Below are 20,100 nucleotides of genomic sequence, written 5' to 3'. Positions count from 1 at the left end.
CCCGTAAGCGGGATATAATGTAACCGTATTGTGCACGGGATTCCCATTGCTAATGGTCATGTTGCTGTAGCGATGGATACGCTCCACTTGCATAAAATTACGGAGGGCAACAATCCGTGATGAAGTATGCATTCTAACTTTTGAAAAAGTCAGATTTCTCAAAAGAACAAGGGTTTTAATCTAGATTTTGTTATTGGGTTTATGGAGGCATTCGGGCTAAGTGAAATGCCTCTCCAAAAATTACAACTACAAATATGAACGATAGTTTGGCAATAGAGTCCTTAAGCGTGTTCGTCCCGTAAGCGGGATATAATGCAATCGTATTGTGCACGGGATTCCCATTGCTAATGGTCATGTTGCTGTAGCGATGGATACGCTCCACTTACATAAAATTACGGAGGACAACAATCCGTGATGAAGTATGCATTCTAACTTTTGAAAAAGTCAGATTTCTCAACAGAATAAGGGTTTTAATATAGATTTTGTTATTGGGTTTATGAGGCATTCGGGCTAAGTGAAATGCCTCTCCAAAAATTACAACAACAAATTTGAACGCTAGTTTGGCTTTAGAGTCCCTAAGCGTGTCCGTCCCGTAAGCGGGATATAATGCAACCGTATTGTGCACGGGATTCCCATTGCTAATGGTCATGTTGCTGTAGCGATGGATACGCTCCACTTGCTTAAAATTACGGAGGACAACAATCCGTGATGAAGGATGCATTCTAACTTTTGAACAAGTCAGATTTCTCAACAGAACAGGGTTTTTAATCTAGATTTTGTTATTGGGTTTATGAAGGCATTCGGACTAAGTGAAATGCCTCTCCAAAAATTACAACTACAAATTTGAACGATAGTTTGGCAATAGAGTCCCTAAAGCGTGTCTACCCCGTAAGCGGGTTATAATGCAACCGTATTGTGCACGGGATTCCCATTGCTAATGGTCATGTTGCTGTAGCGATGGATACGCTCCACTTGAGACAATTTTTGGGGTTGCCGTTGCCCACTGGTTTGGTGTTGCCGTTGCGCGCTTTTTTTCCCCAAGACAGCAACCTGTGCGCGGTTAGTTAACATTCCGCAACACAGATGGAGCTCTTGTCGTTTTATGGCGTATCGACGATTGATAAATCAAGATCGCTTCTATTATTTCGTTATTATGGCTAAATGATGGTGCTGCGCCAATTGCATACCTTACGCCTTATTTTATGACTAACCAACATCTTTGCTGAAACTTGTTGCCCTTTGCACACGACTCGAGGGTTGAGTACGTAAGAAAACGGTAATAATGAGAGCTCCCGTGGTATTGCATTCGGGGTCCAGCGAACGTTAATAACAAATAGTACGATTTATTGGTCAGAATCTAGCATTTTACAAAAATGATATAAAAATAAGTATATTTAAATGGTAAATAAAAATCATCATGATCATGCTTATTTTTGACGTTTCCCTGCATAGCTAATGCTGATTATCGAAGCTATTATCATTTTTTTTTAAACAAAGGGCAATAATTTCGTTCAGCAGCTTTTGAAATTTAAAAATTCCATATATGAGGCAGTCTCTTCAAAACCTTTGAACAACTGGCAACATTCTTATTAATTATTAAACACAAAAGATGCGCTGTATAACGTGTGCACGTTGACTCGTGTGCGCAAAGAACCAACACTGTGCAAGCTAGTGCAAAGTGAAGGAACTAAAATGAGATAAGACTGCCCTGGGAGGGCAACACTGGGAAAGTGGGTTAATGTTGCCCAAAACCGCTCTGTGCCTGTTGGCGCAGCAGTCACTGTATACCGCTTCTCGCGTAATAGGAAGGGGTTGAGAGCGAGAGCGTGTTTACGGCGTATCGGCCCGCCGAAGGTGCCGGACCCGGGTCTCGGGCGCTTCACACACTGTACGTTGTGGCGTCGCGCGGTGCAGAACGGATCATCAGCAATCATCAGTGTGTGGGTAGGAGCTGTCGCTAGACACACGCACATACACGATCGTCGCCAGATCCAGGTGCCAGGTGAGAAATCCCACGACCGGTTTGTTTTTTTTTTGTTTCACGCGGCTCAAAGGTAAGTGCTGAAGCAACCGCAAGTGAGTGAGAACGGGGCTAGGAGGGGGCGCAAGGAAGGCTTTACAGGGAAATAATAAAAAAGAATACGCACACAGGGAAACAGAGCGTCAGTGGCAGAGGACAGTGTGGTTGGAGGAAAGGCCGGTCAATGGAGGAAAGCGTACGAAACGCTTATTGACATCCAGTGGGGCAATGCGGATAAATGTTGCCGGTATAGAGAACGATTCGTCTCCCGAGCTGGGCTTTTGGCAATAAGAGAGAGAGACAATGAGCGAGAACTCTGACCGAAATTTCGGAGAGCCAATGCAGTGGGTCATCTTCCAGCAGTGGGGGCAATTGCTGGTTGTTGGCATCCACGGCTGATGGGGACGGTTTTATGCGGAACGGAATCCCTTACTGACCTCCCAATTTCTTTCCCCCGGGAGTGGGTTTGCTGTGGGGCTCTTTTTGCATGTGTGTTTGTTTTCGTTACTGCAAGCCCTTCGTTTGAGGGGGTCACTGCAAACGGCCACTACTATGTCGGCACCGAGAGACACCCTCCGAAGCGCGGTGTGATGCCGTCGTCCCATTAAGCCAGTAGCTGACCGCTGATAAGATCAAACCCGATCCCGCAAAACGTGCTGATCCAATCCGCGATAAGCGCGGGTCCGCCAGATAGTTGTTCTTATCGACAGCCAGTGGCCCACATGTGTCTGTGTGTTGATGCTTGGGCCGAGATCGCGTGCACATGCATGTTTGCGGTGCAGTTTGCGAAATCGACGCTGGCAACGAGCATCGTCAGCGCGTCATAATACAACGTTTTTTGGCCCTCTCTCGTTCCCTCTCTCTCTCTCTCTATTTCTCTCTCCATAGGCTCACTGCGGATAATTATGTTAACAAAAAAAAAAAACTAAAACACACACACACATATTTGTCCCGATAAACGTTGCTGTTTCGATGCCGAAAAAGAATTTCTTTTTTTGTTGGCTTCTTTGTTTTGTTTTGGTTGGTTTTGGGTGAAAGCACACCCACCCCACCAGGAGGGGCACAATTAAAACGTGGCAGAAAAGGGGAAAACCGGATGCCACTGTCGGACGAACTTTACGAACTGTGGGGGGGGAGTTGGTGGTTGCCAATTGTGAGGTTGTTTTGTATTTTTTTTTTATTTTTGCACAAAACCGCCCTTTGAAAGCCCTCTGGGAGCTTTCTCTTCTGCAGAGGCGCACGAGGCTGTGGTTGCTGACCAACGGCAATTGAAAGGGGGAGGGGGGGAGGGGGGAACAAACAATAAGGCATCAATCTGGGCACGATAATGGAAACTCCTTCACAGCACTCCACAAAACCGTCCGGAGCCAGCTGATTTCCTGGAGAAAGCTTTGCAAGCCCCCTGTCGCTTCAATGTCCTTAACGCTCTTACCTTAACGTTTCCATCCTCGCGCTTCTTCCTCAGGTGTGTCCGCCAGCCCAAACGGAAACCCGACGTCTCCCGTCAATCAAACTCCTCATCTCCGTAGCCAGTCGCGCGGCGCACGTGTCTTCGTGATCAACACCACCTCTCTGGGTTTGGACCAGAGCCTTGACCGGCCCGGCAATGAACGAGTGGAACGAGCTGCTCAAGGCGGAACTGCTGCCCCCGTCCGGCAGCTTCCGGACGGATGGGGATGCACCCGGCAGCATCAAGTGTGCCGGCCTGTTCCAGGGCAGCGTTCCAGCGCCGGGCGACTGCGGGCTCTATCACCGGCACCCGCAAAAGGTACGTTGGAGAATGTGTGTGTGTGTGTGTGTGTGTTTTTGTTTGGCAGTTGGCCCAAGGCAACGCCACTGATTGAATTAGTGGAGTGATGGTGAAGAGATGCTGTGCTGCTGATGGACGCAATTGCAGCTCACGTTTCCCGAGTGACCTGAGAGCGCGTGTGGTTGGAGTAGCACGGGTGAGCCTGCCATTGGAAATGGTTGTAATTCTGGAAGGAAATTGGAGGGGTTCATTCCCATGGAGAGCGTACCCGGATGTACTAGGTTCATGATATTATAGCATTGTTGACCCTTTGCTGTAGTAGATGTGTCCACTGCTTGTGCGTTTCACTTCACTAGACGTAATATTTAGATATCTTTTTACCGTCCTGGAATTTCCATCTGGATTTGGATGAATATTACTTTCTAGGACCACGTGTAACGGCCAAGTCTATTTAGAAATTTTTCATACAGACGTCGGTACATACAAAGTCCTCAATAACAACTTTTTCCCACATATCAATCTCCACAGAAATCCTCCACTACAATGGCAATCAATATCAGAGCCGTATTACTAGCGAACATCTCAAGAAGAATGTTCCATTACTAACCAAATACGCTAGAATGATATCTTCAATGAGATTTCCAATTTTGTGTTTTTGTATGAATTTTAAGGACCTGCACAAGAGGCTCAGGAATATTCGCATGTGCTAATCTCGACAGTAATCGTCCTACATTATGGCGACCAAAATCAGAGCCAACTTCCTGGGGAGCTTTGGATTGGGGTCGTTGGGTTGATATATTGGATTCAAACTCTTTTTTTCAAAGAGAAGACTGCTGAAGCAGTCAAGAATATCCAATGCCTCGCACCCATTTCAATTCCTTCCAGAGAGGGGCTTGGATTTTAGCAATTAAAAAACGGTTTGTTAAACGTCGCCCGAGGCACGACGTGAACACACGTCAAACTTCTCACCATGCTTAATGCATGGCCGGGCGTACCACGAACCACCAGCGTGTACTGGCCAGATACAGCCCAAGACCTGGGCGCGACACGGCCAATCAAAGACACACGCTCCCGACCAGGGGCGCTAACGTTCGTCGCCTCCCTTTAACTCAACTGTCCATTGTTGAATAATTTACCGACCGATGTGCGCCGTTGGTTGATTGGCACCAATTGGTGCTGGCAAATCGACCACACCCCTCCCCCCCCCCCTTCCCCCCTCTCTTAGCTTTGTACCAATCTCTTTCCGGGTTGCTAGAGACCCAAAGCCTGAAAACAAAGTAGTAGAATATTAGAAAAAAAAACGGAACTCGTCAAAGCACTCAAACATCCCCATCATCCCAACAAATGTGCCGTCTCCTAGCACTGTTACCAGCCCCTCCGTACCTTCATCTGTCCCGTTTTGCTCGGTGCATGGTGTTTGTGTGCTGTGAATTACGGAACTGATTGCACATGCACCGGCGGAGAAATCATTCGTTAAAATAGCAATACCGCCGCGGTTGCCCACAGCCAGACGATCCTCGGCATGCGGTGCGCGGTTTCTCTCGTCGTCTCCTTGCGAAAGCTGGAAGCAAAACTTCAGTTCCAACGGTAACAACAAAAAGGCAAAAAATAAAAATAAACGTGCACTTGCTCACGTGTTGCCACACCGCGGCCTAGCCAGAGGAAGTTGAATCCTCCGCCGCGTTCCAGCCGACTGTGTGTACACGCACGAGTTGTTTGTTGGTACGCGCCTTTGGGGGCATGGGAAGGGCAGGGACCAGGGAAACTAATTTCTCCCCATTTTCTTTCGGCCGGCGGTGCCGGCTGGGGTGTGTGTGTGCGTGTGTGTGGATGGCACGTGCACCGCAAACATTTCCATCTCGCTGCCGTTTAAGGCTACGCCACTTCTTGCGCACGTACCCTCGGTGCGCTCAGATGGAGATATCGCTGAAAGACGCTCGGTACAATAGTTTCGGGCTAGCCAACGGGGGTTGCCGCTCTCACGTGGCGTCTGTTTTTGAGTCAAACCTGTCGTGAGTGTGGCGTTTCGATTTCTCAGCCCGTTTAGCTGAACAATTTTGCTGCTGTCTTGATTGAGCTTGATTGTAGTGGGATTTTATTGGCTGCCTAAACGCGAGCTTAATAACGTGCGGTTAGATGTTTAGTATTGACAGGTGCCTCCGGCATTAGTCTCATGAACTTGGCTTGGACAGAGCACAATACACTACGCCCTCCCGTATGTTCAGATCTTCAAAGATCAATTGCTGAAATCGAGGCAGTTACATACAATTGCGGTTCATTAGTACTCCGAGATCTTCCAGGTTTGGCATGCAGGCATGCAACGGAAATTGATTTTGCCGTAGCTCTGCATCCAACCGCCGTAACGTCTGCACTTTTTGCATATTTGTTGCGATCTCGCCTCGGAATGGAAATGCGGTTCGCTTCTCCATGATGACGCTGCACCTTTGGCAAACGGCTTTTCTGTAGTTTAAATTTTCACTTCACCCATTGGCAGTGTCGTACAAGAGCACACACAAAAAAAACCCGTGCCGGAAGGTTAGGATGCAAGGGTTAATTTTATGCTAATGAATTAAATAACAATTAAAATAGCACTCACCAGCAGGCGCTTCGTTTGCCACACCCTCGAGGGTCTGGTTGGAAAGTATTTAATATGAGTGCGTCCAATTCTTGCCAGCAACGTGTAACATCGGTCGAGAGTTTTGCAGCTTTGCAGTAGTGCCGTAAAATAATTGGAACGCTTCGGACGGTTTGTTTCTGTGTTTTGGTTTACCGTGGGCGATGTTATGGATTGAAGGCAGCTCTGAAGTCACCAATTCTGTCAAAACATTTGTTCCGCATTGTTGGATGGGTTTTCCTCGGTCGCACAGAGAGAGAGAGAGAGAGAGGGGAGCTAAGGTAGCAAATTTTGTGTGCTACATTTGGCATTACCAGCCGCCTGGTTTGAATTTTGTTGGGAGGACGAGCGGAAAGAGTATGTTTACTGTTTGAGGTTATCGCACGCAAATCGGGGACAGCGGGAAGTGCAACTAGTGCATAAATGTTGGCCTCGCAAACCAGTCGCGTTGGTTGTATTGCCGCAAAGCTGTCTGTATTTGAGACTATATTTGAGGGGGACTCCATAGCTGCCAGACACTGCAAGAAGCGTTAAAACTGAAGTCTTAGTCAGTCTTAGTCTTAGAATTCTTTGAATTCCCGCTAAATATGAGGTCATCATTGGGTCATGTCCTATAAAGCTAGATCTTACGAAGTTTTCAGGTATCAATGAATGAAATTACTGTAGTCCGTTACTTTACGGAATGGAAAGTACCCGCCTAGACTACCAGGTACCAGGTGTTTTCATTTTGGAAGTCTTGAATTGATGTGCGCTCGACATTGAAGATATCACGACCTTGGCAAAATCTCTGTACTCCTTGTACAGCTAACAAACTCATCTGCCCTTTTAGCTAATTTGAAATGTTCCCAAAATCCGGAACGTGGCGGTTCGCTTTGGCTTCGAAATTAATAAGTAAGTGGGTCACACACGGCCATGGTTGGCTTTCCTCATCCTTATCCATTCCTGTTTTCTGGTGCGATCGTGATCGTGACCATTTGGTGACGGCTACAAGAGAGCGAGAAAAAACAACAAAGAAACCGGTATATATGGCAGTACTTCCTCCACCCTGGCAGCATCATTCGGCGTTGAATGGGGTCACCTCTCTGCGTTTTGCGCCCGTTGGGCCCGTCGGCTCGGGTTGCATAATTATGGGGGATTATGAAACGGACGGACTATGGGACGCAGTTTTCGGATGTTTTTCAACCGCGCAACCCAGCTAGTTAGTTAGTGCGTCGATGCTAGGTCGTTGCTGCCGGCTGCTGATGCCGAAGTAAGGCGGACCAACCTTTTGGAACATAAGATAGGTCCAGGATAGTTTTCAGGAGCGTTTCAAAGAGCTTTGGATGCAGTATCCTGCAGACAAATCCATTAATGCCATATTTGAAGGTAGTACAACAATTTCTAGTAGTTTCTAGTAGTCAATTTCATTCCCGAGCTGGGATGCGAGTACGTGCCTGCTCTTATGACTGACTCTACGTGTCTCTCTATACAGAAACAATACAAAAAAGGCCCAAATGGCTCAAAGTGTATCGGTACCGAAGTACATCACGATCGCAATCACCTTCAAGGTCGAATGGGTCGGCCAGAGCAGCAAAGGACCAGGTTACGTGATTCACTGGGGTGGCACGAGATATTACACACAAACGCACACACACAGCCACAGGAAGGTTTATCCTACCGTGTTAAACCATTTTCTCAATCAATTGAGCAGCGAAATGGCGGAAACGCCGAAATCATTGATCAACGATCCGCAACCATGCGCGTGCGGGCGCCGCCACACACATACACGCTGCAGTAACAGTGTGCGCAAATGCGCACTGTGTCCCAACCGCGCAAAACAAGGATGGCCGCAAAGCCTTCCGTCTGTCGGTGTGTGGCATTCGAGCTGCCGTTTGCATTGTTTGCCGAAAGTATTGGTTGTGCATTGGCTTGTGTCTGACGAAAGGATACAATTTCCGCTCGCGACTATGAAGCAACGTGACCCATTTTACTTCTGTCACTTCGGTGCTTTATTTAGTTTCTTCATTTTAAAAAGCACTCTTTAAAGGTCTGCTAAGCCACAGAACAATAAGCTCGCTGGTCGATTAGCTCGCAATCAAAGCGTGATGACACAATGCCACAGGTGATTAACCTCTGTTTCATCTCGCCCGCTTCAGTGTGTGGGTAAGCCACAGGTGGCCCGATTTGGTATCTGATTTACCACCCAAACACACCGCACAACAAAGCCCAAAGCGTCTCATGAATGATCGCTTCCAATACAAGCGAGAGAGAGAGAGACAGAGAGAGAAATAGAGAGAGAGAGAGAGAGAAAGAAAGAGAGGGAAAATGCTTCACGTTCCTTTGTCGTATCTTCGTTTGCCAAAACTGATTGCTTGGCGAATTTTGATGTTTTAAAAATGTATTTGTGTCAGTCAGGTGGTGTGTGAGATAACAGCGCCATCAGCAATCAGGTTACAGACAGGCAAGGAAGAAGGGACACGCGTTCGGCAGGTCGAACGAGCCCCCAAAATGTGCCGCCTGCAGCATGTTTTGCGTTTTACGCAATCGCGGTAGTAGTGTGGAGCAAGATAAACAATAACCTGCAACCGCGATGTGAGTAAGGCAAGATTTTGCACGGGTAGCTTCTCACCAGCGCCCAAGACCAACAGACAAGCACTCTGCGCACTTTGCTGTACAGGGGTGCGGAGCCAGATGGACTCCCCGGAATGGCGACATGCGTGCATGATTGAATTAGTTTTGAATGCTCTTATTAGGCATTATTCGTGCGATTTCGGTTTGTTCGCAATAAAAAAGAGAGCTGCCAATTTACTCGTACAAGTAATCGATTTTACAATGCCATTTCAAAATTACGATCTTTACATTGATTCTACGCTATGTCCTATTGTTGTTATGATAGTACAAGCATTTTGTCGTGTATAGAAAATGGATTCGAGATTTTACTGCATGAAATTATCGATCTATCATTGGACAGACGGTTATTCATGTATGGAAAATGGAAATCTTCAAGCATGTCCATTTTGCCCCATGCACCGCGCCTGCTATCCCTTTACATACGATCTCTTTTCTCTTCTGGCACTCGGCAATCACTTGGATCTGGCGAAGATCATTGCAAAGGCTTTTCTGCCAACAGGGGGGGTGGTCGACCGTGTAGTGAAACGGAGTCTCTGGGCTACAAAAAGAAGAAAATTACCGAGCTATGACGACATCTCGCATCGGCGGCATCTTGCAGTTCAGCTTCACACAAGTCTGCCCGATCCCTTCCCCCCCGTTGGTGTGGCCAATGTGAATGCAAAGCAAGAAAGAAAAACACTCCAACACAGACAGACGTACACACTAACCACACAAAGAAAATGATTTGCTCACCGCAGCTGAATATCAATTTCCACACACACACACATACAGTAGAAGCATAAATGGCTATAGTTGGAGATTTTTGCAATTAGCGCCGATGGAAATTGTGGGCCACACACAACACAATCGTGCACCACACCACCTTGGTGGCAGTGGCAGCAAAAAGAATGGTTCAAGCTGTTGGATGCGATGCAATGCCATATGGGAGTATGAAGCTGGGCACTAATGCAGGAGGGGATGACTAAGCACAGCACACAATCTAATCGACCTGCCCGCACTTAGCGCACATTGTGAAGTGCAGCAGTTTTATTGTGCATGTTTGTTTTTTTACTTCTACCATTTAGTGCAAGTTTTTGTGCGCGCGATTCTTCGGACTGCTTCCTTCTTTGCAAAATGTGGCGCACTGGCTGGCAAGTCTCTGACGTATGAGACGTCGAAAGAGACCCGCAAGGTCTAAAGCCTCTATAAATCCTGCAATAACAACAACTCTGACGTATGAAGAGGCTTCCCTTCTCCATCATCATCGAGTCGGGACCGGTTACTGGCACGTCTGACGTCAAGAAAGCTGGTAGCGTTGGTTAATGATGGAGCCGTGGAGAATGCAAACCAGAACCAGCAACCGGATAAGCCATCATTAGCAGATCAGAAGCGAAGGCATGATGCTTTGTTGTTGACGTCTTGTTATGCTACTGGTTTGAGGTTTGTCCAGTTTTGAAAGGTTCTGGAAGTTCTTAAAGTCTCAGTGGTATGCTGCTCTGTGATATGGATTCTCAAAACGAGGCTTATTGTGTTCTTGCCATTAATTTGGCCTTCAAGCAGTCCCTACATCAGAACATTATCAGACTCGAAAAGCCAAAAATTGATGTACTACAGACAAAGATGTCTAGGATAGTTGATATTCTAGGTCCAGGATTTTGAGATCTTAAGATCTGAAGTACATTCTGCTCCGTTCCTGTAAATCTGTGGCTCCAAAACAATCACATAAAACAAAACCGATTATATAACAATTGGAGATGAACTTTAGAGCAGCAGCTTCCAATGCTGGTGTGTGCAAAAAGCACAACAAAAGTAGGACATCATGCCCCTCCCAAAACATCGCGCAAACGGTGACGATCCTGCAATCACACATCAGCCTGCTGCACCGTGTTTCACACACCCATGCTGATCACACCCAGTTTGGCCGGAGCATTTTTGGGGGTAAACTCACCTGGCCTTCACCTGGTTTTGGGAAAGCGGGCCCGCTCGTTTCCGCGTCATCGACGGAGTAGACATCAACCGCAACCTCTCCCTCACACTCTCTCTCTCTCTCTTTCTCTCTATCTCCAACTCGTACGGCGGGCAAAGGCCTGTTGAAAGTGAACACGGTCTGACCTTGCCACGATCGACGCCGCCGCCGCCGCCTTTCTTCGCGGCGTTAGGGCGTCTGCGCGGCGCAGTGTCGTAACCGGGTGGGGTGTGTATGTGATACGCAATCACTGCCCCGGCACGATACTGCGGAGGAGTGTGGAGGGGAGTGATTTGATGTTTTTGTATCACATTAACCTCCGGCCATCTTTTACGACCAAAGTGTGCAATGGTGTGCTTTGCTTGTCCGCTGTAGATGCATCTTGTACGTTTTTTTAGCGGTTTGTATGACTCGGGTCGTCATTCTGCGACTTGTTGGAGATTGTGTGGATCCGAAGTCAACAAAGTCTTCCTTATTACAAGGAAACAAACATGTAGAAATGCTCCAATGCTGCTTCCAAAATAAACCAACAGCAAGGGAAACAAAATCAAACCAACTCTCCAACAGACTTCCCCCCTCTCACTTCCCACACAACCTAATTTCTCAACATTGCTGCGGAAAGTGCGTTTTGTTTTTCTGCTACTTTCCGCAAAAACGAAGAAAAAGAACCACGCAACATCCAAAACAAAACTGTCTGCTATGTACAAATGCGAATACGAAAACCCAAAAAAAAAAAAACCGATCGAGGACCGAAGCATGACCGTCAAACCCCCACCCAACCCTCTGGCGGTTTGATGGTGGTGGTTATGGTGGTTGTGGCGCGAATTACTTCTTGTACTATCCCTTCCCTATTTTTCCAAACCCTCCACTTGCTTGCGTTCGTTTTTGCACACACTCTTTCCCCCACCTCGCTGGTTCAAGTGCTGTGGTCGACACGATCGCGACCCCACGAAGGAACGTGGTACAGTCGAATTTTCGTCACCGTAGCTCCCGGGGGCTCATTTACCGTTTGCGAGTCGGTCAAGTCAACCGTCGTCGCCGCCGCCGTGCGCACCTTTATCACACTTCGGGCTCGGGGCTTGCCTGGTTGCGTATAGTTGGTGGCTTAGTGTTGCACCGCGCTCGTGCCAACAGAAGCTGTGCGCTGCCAGTGTGCTGCAGAAGTATTACTGTGCTTTTGCTTTTGGGTGACAATCGCAAGTTCCGTGGTTTGTTCGTGCGTACATGTGTGGTGCTTAAGCTGTGAGAGAGAATTTGTTTGCAACAGCACGACACGATGATGGAGAAGTTCTTTCGTGTAAGTTTGAAGTTATTGTGTCCCTTCGTATCTCTTCCAAAGTCCTGAAGAAAGCAGAAGTGTCTTTGTGACAGATTTAAGCACAGGAAACATCTCCGTCTGTGCCTTCAATCATCCCCAATTCCGCCATCAAAACAGTGATCGCTACCGAAAGCAAAAACGGATTGCAACAAAGTAAAAGGTCTAATGGGAAGATTGCTTCACATGCACGTGTGCTCACTTGACGGGCTTGCCGATCAGTGTCGCGCTAGACCTGAGATGTCTTCCCGTGCCTGAAATTTGTTTCGACACGTGATTACGACGACGATCGACGACTGGCGGGAATAGTGCCCAGTGGCAAACGGGATGGCGTAACCTGGCTGCGCATGGAGTTATTCGTAGGACAGAGAAGGGAGTCCTGCATGATGCCGTGCCCTCTCAGTGCCTTACACCCCTTTGCTGGGAAATGTTTTTGGATCATTATTGTCTGGCGTGTTTTTGAGGAAGAATCTCCTACTCGTGGACAGAGAGTTGCTCCAGGGTGTTGAGGAATGCTATATGACGTTTAGATTTCATAATTAGTTGGCATGGACTTTTCTGAGGCTCTGCAATTATTAGCGAGATGAGAGCAATCTATACACAGGGTACTGTCAAAATTGTTGGGACTTTATGGTAACAAGTCGTGCCCTTACTTTGCAGATAGACATTTGAAAAAAAAAGACTCAATCTAAATCTACTAAAGGTGCAAACGCCACATACAATAGAGTGCGAGGTGTTTGTCACACAGAAACTCACGTGCAAATTTTGCTATTTTCTAACGCTACGCTGAACTGTGAGGCAGACGCTAATGGAAAACACCTGAACCTGCTTCCGTAAGCAAAAGGTACACAGGTGACACGGAAGAAGGCTACAGAGCATGTACCAGCATGTAAAGGGGACGCCGTTCGCTTCAGGTGCTAAAGTGCTCGCGAATGGGGCGTTACGCTTGCGTCAGAGAGAGGAAAACACCTAACCAGCGCGGTGTGAGAAGCCGGAATTGAATATCAATCATACCTTTCCGATTCTGACGCGTCTCCAAGTGCAATGACACGGTGAACTCGCCTGTGTATTATTTATTAACAACCTGTACAACAACCTCGCGGTGGTTTTCCATTCATGTTAGCGTCCATTTTCGAAAGAATTGTTAATCAACCCAGCGGCGTTAGTCACTAAAATTAAATACCAACAGTGATGAGATGATTAGCCTATTGAAGCCATCAGGCGCAACTGTAAGCGATGAGGTTAGCTAGATTCTATGGATCTAACTGCTTTCCAGACATACTTGAAGGCTTATCAACTGCATGTCTATGTGATACTTACTATCGAAAAGAACTCACGAATTCTTGTGGAAGCCGATATCTGGGCTTTGTCATAGCGACTCTTCCAGGCGTTTGAAGCCGCACAGTCGAGTGTGAAAGCCTCATTCTGTTTGGCTATATGCTTCAGAATACATTTAAAAAATACTGGAATACGTGATTATCTTCAACGCACATTGAGATTTATGATTCCTCTAGATCTGTGGTTCCCAAACTTGTTTTAGTCAGCGATCACTTTTTACTTTCTCTCATACTTGTGGCATTGAAATAACCAAAGGAAAAACACACAACACACTCGTTGGATGTGTTTTCCACCATGACTTCCACGCCTGCTGTGACCTTAAGTGACCCACGTCCCATATCCCATAATCCCATAATTACCTAATGAGGTTTATACCTGGGCTAAATGGAGTCCATTTTAGCTGATTAGCAGCAGCAGATATTAGCTGTAGAAAAATAATTCGATGAGGTTATCGAATTGGTAGTTATAAAACGTCACTAGCTAGCAATACAAACATTCAGACCACCGCTGTAGATCCTATGTTCAGAACATTGAACAGAGTTATTGTAAAACGTGTGCAAAAAGGAGTACGTCAATCAACCATTACCATCATAACACATTAATGAACTACTCCAACTAACCACTGGATGGGATCGATTTGGAAATTCTAGACGCTAACATTCTCCATCCTTTTTCATCACTAACCAGGGCATCGCCAACCCGCCCGTCCTGGAGGATGCGACCGAGAAGCACGGTTCCTCGTCCGCTCTAGCACCGACCAGCTGGCGCGAGAAGGTGGTCGCGTACGATGAAGCGCCGGAACATCTCCGGTTCAATCCGTTCATACGCACCGGCTACCGGACGTACCTGTCCGCGCGCCTCTGCCTCGAGAGCATGTTCTGGTGGACGAACGAGACGGTCAACATCTGGAGCCACATACTCGGCCTGTGCGTGTTTCTCATCCTTGCCTACTACGATACCGCAATGCTGCAGATACAGGCCAGCACGACCGACAAGGTGATCGTGGGCATGCTGCTGCTCAGCTTTCAGCTCTGCATGATCTTCTCCTCGATCTACCACACGTTCTCGTGCCACTCGGCAGACAGCTACGATCGGTTGCTCGCGTTCGACCTGTTCGGCATCGCCCTGTCGCTGCTGGCGATCTTCATGAGCGGCATCTACTACGCCTTCTGGTGCAATCAGGTACGTACGATTGCGTGTGACGGTGGTGCACACCCGCATTGCTGTTTGACAATCACCTTGCGTTCTTTGTTTTTGCAGCCCCTGCGCGACTTTTACATGATCACGATCGGGGTCATCTTTACCGCGGCCATGGCCCTGCAGATACCGCAGCTGAACGTCCACTCGAACGTGAAAATGCTGGCGTTCGTCGCCTGGGCCGCGTACGGTGTCGTACCGACGCTCCACTGGTACTTCGTGATGGGCGGCACCGAGAGCACGATGGTGAAGGTGGGCTATACGCGCGATTAATATTCAGAGCGGCTTGCGTCCCGATTCGGACAGGTGCAGGTGTCCAAAATGTAGGGCAGCGGGTGTACATGGCCACCCCTTGTCTGCACTGTCAATGTCAAAGGCAGTTCAATGCGACGGGACAAACGCCTAACGTTATGCAATCGTTGCTCACACTGCCGCTTAACAACCGCTTTTCGTACGTTCGCTTTTCAGATCTTCATACCGCGCGTTGCCGTGATGTACGCGCTGTCCGGGTTTGCCTTTCTGATCTACGTGGCCAAAATTCCCGAACGCTGGTGCATCGGTTGGTTCGACTGCATTGGCCACTCGCACAATTTGTGGCATTTAATCGTGCTGGCGGCACTGTGCTACTGGCACAACAGCGGTAAGTGTTTCCCCTTCTTTCTGGTTCGCTTGCCGTTTTTTCGAGCATTTTGCCAGGATGTGTGCGTGTGTGTGTGTGTGTTTCCTTGAGCTCATCAAAATAACCCATAACAGGACTAATGGTATTAGTAGGTAGTTTGCCCATGTTCATTTTGTTTGTTGCGTTTGTTCTTCAATTAACTGTAACTTCAAACAGTTTTGCTTTCATCTGAAATGTTCATGCATGTTCGTGCAATGTGTTTTATTTTAGCTCTTTACTTGCGTCATTATAAGTCATCTTCATTCTAACCGTTTGTGCTTCATTTACGCATCATCAGACACTAAAACGATTCATCATAGTGTGTTAAGTTAACTTTTTGCAATTTAATTTGCTTTACGAGTGGTGTGCAAAACGGTTCCCTTTAAAGCCCCACTCTTTGATCTTTGGTGAATAGTCGGGTCCTTTACTCGCCCTGGCGCTTTTGTCTACTCCCAAAAACCCAAACCTTTCGCTTCTGTGTTCTACTGTTCGAGTATGCCGTAGCCCACCTTTCCCGCACTGTCCGTTAGATGTCGCTCCTGGTCGTAGTAGTCGTTGGTCGTCAGCAAACAAAACAAAAACCCCAAACAAACAAAACAGAAAACGTTTTCCCTCCAATCACCCATACACCCATCTTCAACAGGTCTTGATTTTGCTAACTTCCTCATCGAGAACGGTTGCGTTAAAGATAGGGCGAAATGTTACGCGCTGACCGTTGCCGGTGACCACTGAACCCGGGGGCGTTTGGCCTGCAGCACAAACACCCACGCCCGTTGGTGTGTTGAATCGGACGGATTCAGTGCGTCGGTGTACACAAGGGCGCGCACTACCGCTACCGATGAGCGGAACGGTGTCCATCCTGTCGGATCCTTATTTTACACCACTGAAAAAAACCGAACCAACCAACACCCCCTTACCTAGAAATATCCCTAAAACTCCCCCTCCATTCCAAACAGTCTAAATTGATCTCCAAATTTGGCGTGCGAAGTTTTACGATTGCCTATTGGCACGGTCGTCCGGATTGGTTTTGCTAGTAAACTTGTTTTCCGCTGTTCCTAGTAGCTTGACGTTTGACTTTGAAATTAGTGTAGTGGAAGATGATTTCCACTTTAAACCTTAGCTAATCGAATGCGTTGACCGACTGTGGTTGCGTTTGGTCGCAAAAATTTTAATGTGTTTTTGGTTAAATATTTTTAAAATTTATGAAATTTGAAAAAGATAATTAAATTATTCTTGTTAATGTATACTAAACGTTAGTGTATACCAATGCTTTTACACAATGTGGTTAGGGTTTTTCGACCTCTTAATGTCTTAATGATGACTTCCGAGGGTTTTTTTTTCTTTTACAAGATATTGCCAAGACTACGGTTACCAGGCTAAGATATTACGTATCCGAGAAATATCAAGTGACGTTGAGTAACTCCCTGTATGTACTTCAGCATGATCTCTAACTTGCCTTGTTTGCAGCTCCAAATTAAGCTTTTCTTTTTGCTCCATAATATATTGTTTGTCATGCAATGCTGTGGCTTTTTTTTTATTAAATAGATCTACTCATACTGTGACAGTGAAGGATGCCATCAGCTCATTTCAATGCAAATTCGTTCAGGCACGCAACGCGTTACGTCGTTACGCGGCACTCATCTTCTTTTATCTAAAAACGCGTTAACACCTAAACCCACTGCATCAGCAATCACTCGTGTACATTACTCACACCAGAATGCGTGAGCTGACCATTTTACCCGGTGACATTTACTAACCTTACAAAAAAACTCGCGTATATGTATAGCGCCATCTAACGAGAAATTTTAACGGAACAGCGGATTTTGGGGGATTTTGATGTGGATGAAGAGCTTTGCAAACCACCTATCTTAACCCACTGCTCCATCTTTATCGTCCCTTCCTCTGTAATCCGTCCTCTCCTTACTTCCCCCCCCCTTAATTGGAGCTCTTAACCCCAAACACCAACCCTCCCCCAGTACGCTCAACACTTCCTTTAAGTATTTTTTTAAATAAATCGTTTACGACTACAACACCGTCCATTTTTTTTCTTCTTCTTCTGTTGTTTCCTTTACCATTTCATTCCGCCGCTCTCGAACACCTCCGGTTTCTTTCACAAACAAACATTAAAAAATGAAACCCACAAACACTCTCGCCCACACACTCACGCACCGATTCCTCTTCCTCCTGTCCAACCTGCCCGACCTGCAATGTGCACCGACCCGTGATCACCGGCACCGGCAACCGGCCCCGACCCCACCATATCCTGTTTCCCGCGCCCCCAGGCATGAAGTACGTCGAGTTCCGGATGACACACGGATGCTCGGCCGGCGTCCAGTACGCGTAGTTGGCCGTATCGCCCGGGGTTGCCCCCCCCCCGAAACCCAACAATGCGCCTTGATGCGTTTCGCGGACCGCGAGAGCGTATCGAAGGTGCACAGATTAGTCGGAAAATGGTGCTGTTTTTAGTGTGCAGGATTGCTGCAAGGGGAAGAAATGGAAATGTTTAGATGTTCAGGTCATTTTTTTTGTGTGTGCCAGACAGTGCGGTGGGAAGTGGTACACCCTGGCGGAGGCTACCCGAACTAGGCTGCTCTAGAGGATGCTCTAGCGAGTGCTCAGGCTCTAGTGCACCGGTCCAGCAAACGCGCTGGGGGCTACCATTTTTCTCGCTCCTCGGGTCACTTCATCGTAACACTTGACAAGGTCTGCCGGTAACTCCAGCGACTCCAGTCTGCTTTCCTTCTGAGTGACTCCTCGGCGGGGCTTCGATGGTGGCACTGGAAACCAGTTCTGCATACCTGAAGCACCGCTGGCAGGACAAAACAGAGCGCTATGACGGTTTACATCCAAAGGTTTAACACGCGACATGGAAACGCATCTCCGGCTGGATGTTATTAGTAGTGAGCGCCTTTCTCTTATTGCAATTAAGCTGTGGAAGTATGTTTTTGTTTGTTTTATGCATAGGTCTAGGTCTGTAAATTCTGCGTTTGATCGAAAAGCATCCAATAACAAGGGTCAAGAAGGGTGCGTCAACAAACGCACACGAGAAGAGACTGAGAAGAGGACAATAAAATGAGAAGAAAGAGCGAGAGAGAGAGAGAGAGAGAGAGAGAGAGTGAGAGAGAGAGTGAGAGAGAGATAGAGAGAGAGATAGAGAGAGAGATAGAGAGAGAAGGGCTGTTTGCCTTTCTACGAAAGGCCGTTTCCTTAGAACGTCAAAATCGTAACTGTCATGTCAGGAACCGACCAACGTAGGCATAGATGATGGATGTACAAAGAATAACAAAAACAAGGTAAAAAGAACGCTAAAGCTCGTGATATAAACGCAGTAATATACGTAAACCAAACTTACGAATCTAGCGCCCTGAGAACGAGACAGAGGGTGCCAAAATCTTTTCCACGAAACAGGGTTACGTAGCAGGGTAGAGTTAGCTGTAAATTGTACTGTCGTAGTAGATTAGAATTTAAGATTCTTTAGCAGCACAAGAGGAGAAGCCGCTTTCGCTTCGGGACTTACCAGACGCGCACACGGACGCCAAAGTCAGTCAGACTTTTCAGGATTGCTCAATTATCTTAGTGACAATGCTCAACATGGGGCGCGGTAGCGAGTTGTTGCCTTGGGCAAGCTGTTATTGGTACATGAGGCTCTAAGAAGACTTTAGATTGGAAATAGGAATGGTACGTTGACAGTTTGAGCCCATCATTTTAACTCCACATGTACGCAAAGCTGCGAAAGAAAGCTAAGAGTAATAATAAGTTGTAAAAATGTTGATTTGAAATTTGTTGATCTGTGAACTTTTGTACTTCCACGAAGATCCGAAAGTGTATAACAGCTCTGTGGCGGTAGTTAGGCGACGGTGGTCCACCAATTTCTACCATTGTTTCAGCGCATCTATCCACGGCATCACCGTAGCTGTGTGGAAAGTTCTGGCCTTTCCAACCCGGTCACTCGTTCGGCCCTGTCCAGTAAACCGATCAAAGCAGCAAACCATAGCGCAAACGTATCCACTTACCGCGGTATTTAATCCTCGCTGTTCCCAGTAAAACGAACCCGCCATTGGCACACAGGTTGCCTGCATGCCCCATATTAACCCGGCGACCAATTGTGCTGCCTTATCTAAGCCCAGGCGTGTTGACGTTCCGGGAACGGCTAGGGCCAGTGCCGGCAGTTGCCAACCGTGCAAACCAGTGCCGCAGATAATTGGAGCCCGGAACCATAACCTCCCCTGCGCAGTGCGGTCCTCCGGGGTGGTAATCGCCCCAGGGGACATCTAGACGGTGCGCTTCAAGTGTACGATTAACGGCACCGGTGGGGAGGAGTTGGACAACACATCGAACACGTAACTGTGTAACGTAGAATGCACGTTTGCTCAAATTACTTAACGCCAAACGCACGCGGGAGGGTGGTTCTAAACGGATTTTCTTTTCGTGTGGAAATTGCACTCCGCATGGTGCGTGGAGGACAACTAAAGGACACAGTTCTTTTGGGCGGGTGAGTGAGGTGATCTCCCCCCCCCCCCTCCTCCCCGTCGTGAGGTGAGTGATTGCCCTTTCTGAAATAGTACCAACAACAAGAAATGCATCGCACAGTAACTCAGGAAATTAAAGAACACGTTAGTTCCAGGCCCGGTATGGGTTCACGATCTGTTCCAG

At 47.4% G+C, this 20,100-nt stretch overlaps 1 protein-coding gene across 5 annotated transcripts; it reads left to right on the top strand.

Annotated features, from left to right (window-relative positions):
• Positions 1-1,845: 1,845 nt before the first annotated feature.
• On the top strand, positions 1,846-19,226 carry LOC1272122 (progestin and adipoQ receptor family member 3). 5 transcript variants are annotated; one of them, XM_061657395.1, is made up of 6 exons: positions 1,846-2,002; positions 3,486-3,788; positions 14,280-14,774; positions 14,853-15,041; positions 15,258-15,429; positions 17,730-19,226. In XM_061657395.1, the coding sequence occupies exons 2-6, from the start codon at positions 3,627-3,629 to the stop codon at positions 17,789-17,791; spliced, it is 1,080 nt and encodes a 359-aa protein (XP_061513379.1). In that variant the 5' UTR covers positions 1,846-2,002; positions 3,486-3,626; the 3' UTR covers positions 17,792-19,226. The 5 variants fall into 5 exon arrangements, with proteins under 5 accessions (XP_061513379.1, XP_061513350.1, XP_061513359.1 ...); XM_061657366.1 differs by having other exon boundaries at positions 16,091-19,226; XM_061657375.1 differs by having other exon boundaries at positions 1,865-2,054; positions 16,091-19,226.
• The last annotated feature ends 874 nt before the right edge of the window (positions 19,227-20,100 follow it).

This window comes from Anopheles gambiae, chromosome X (genome assembly GCF_943734735.2).
Source record: "Anopheles gambiae chromosome X, idAnoGambNW_F1_1, whole genome shotgun sequence".
Lineage (NCBI taxonomy): Eukaryota > Metazoa > Arthropoda > Insecta > Diptera > Culicidae > Anopheles > Anopheles gambiae.
The sequence above is the reverse complement of the archived record's forward strand: the minus strand, read 5'-3'. Positions and strand labels throughout refer to the sequence as shown.

Coding starts and splice junctions, on each gene's coding strand:
- LOC1272122 (XM_061657366.1), top strand. CDS start 3,627: ATGAACGAGTGGAACGAGCTGCTCAAGGCGGAACTGCTGCCCCCGTCC. Junction 15,042..15,257: donor CCGAGAGCACGATGGTGAAG/GTGGGCTATACG, acceptor TTCGCTTTTCAG/ATCTTCATACCGCGCGTTGC. Junction 15,430..16,090: donor GTGCTACTGGCACAACAGCG/GTAAGTGTTTCC, acceptor CATCTTCAACAG/GTCTTGATTTTGCTAACTTC.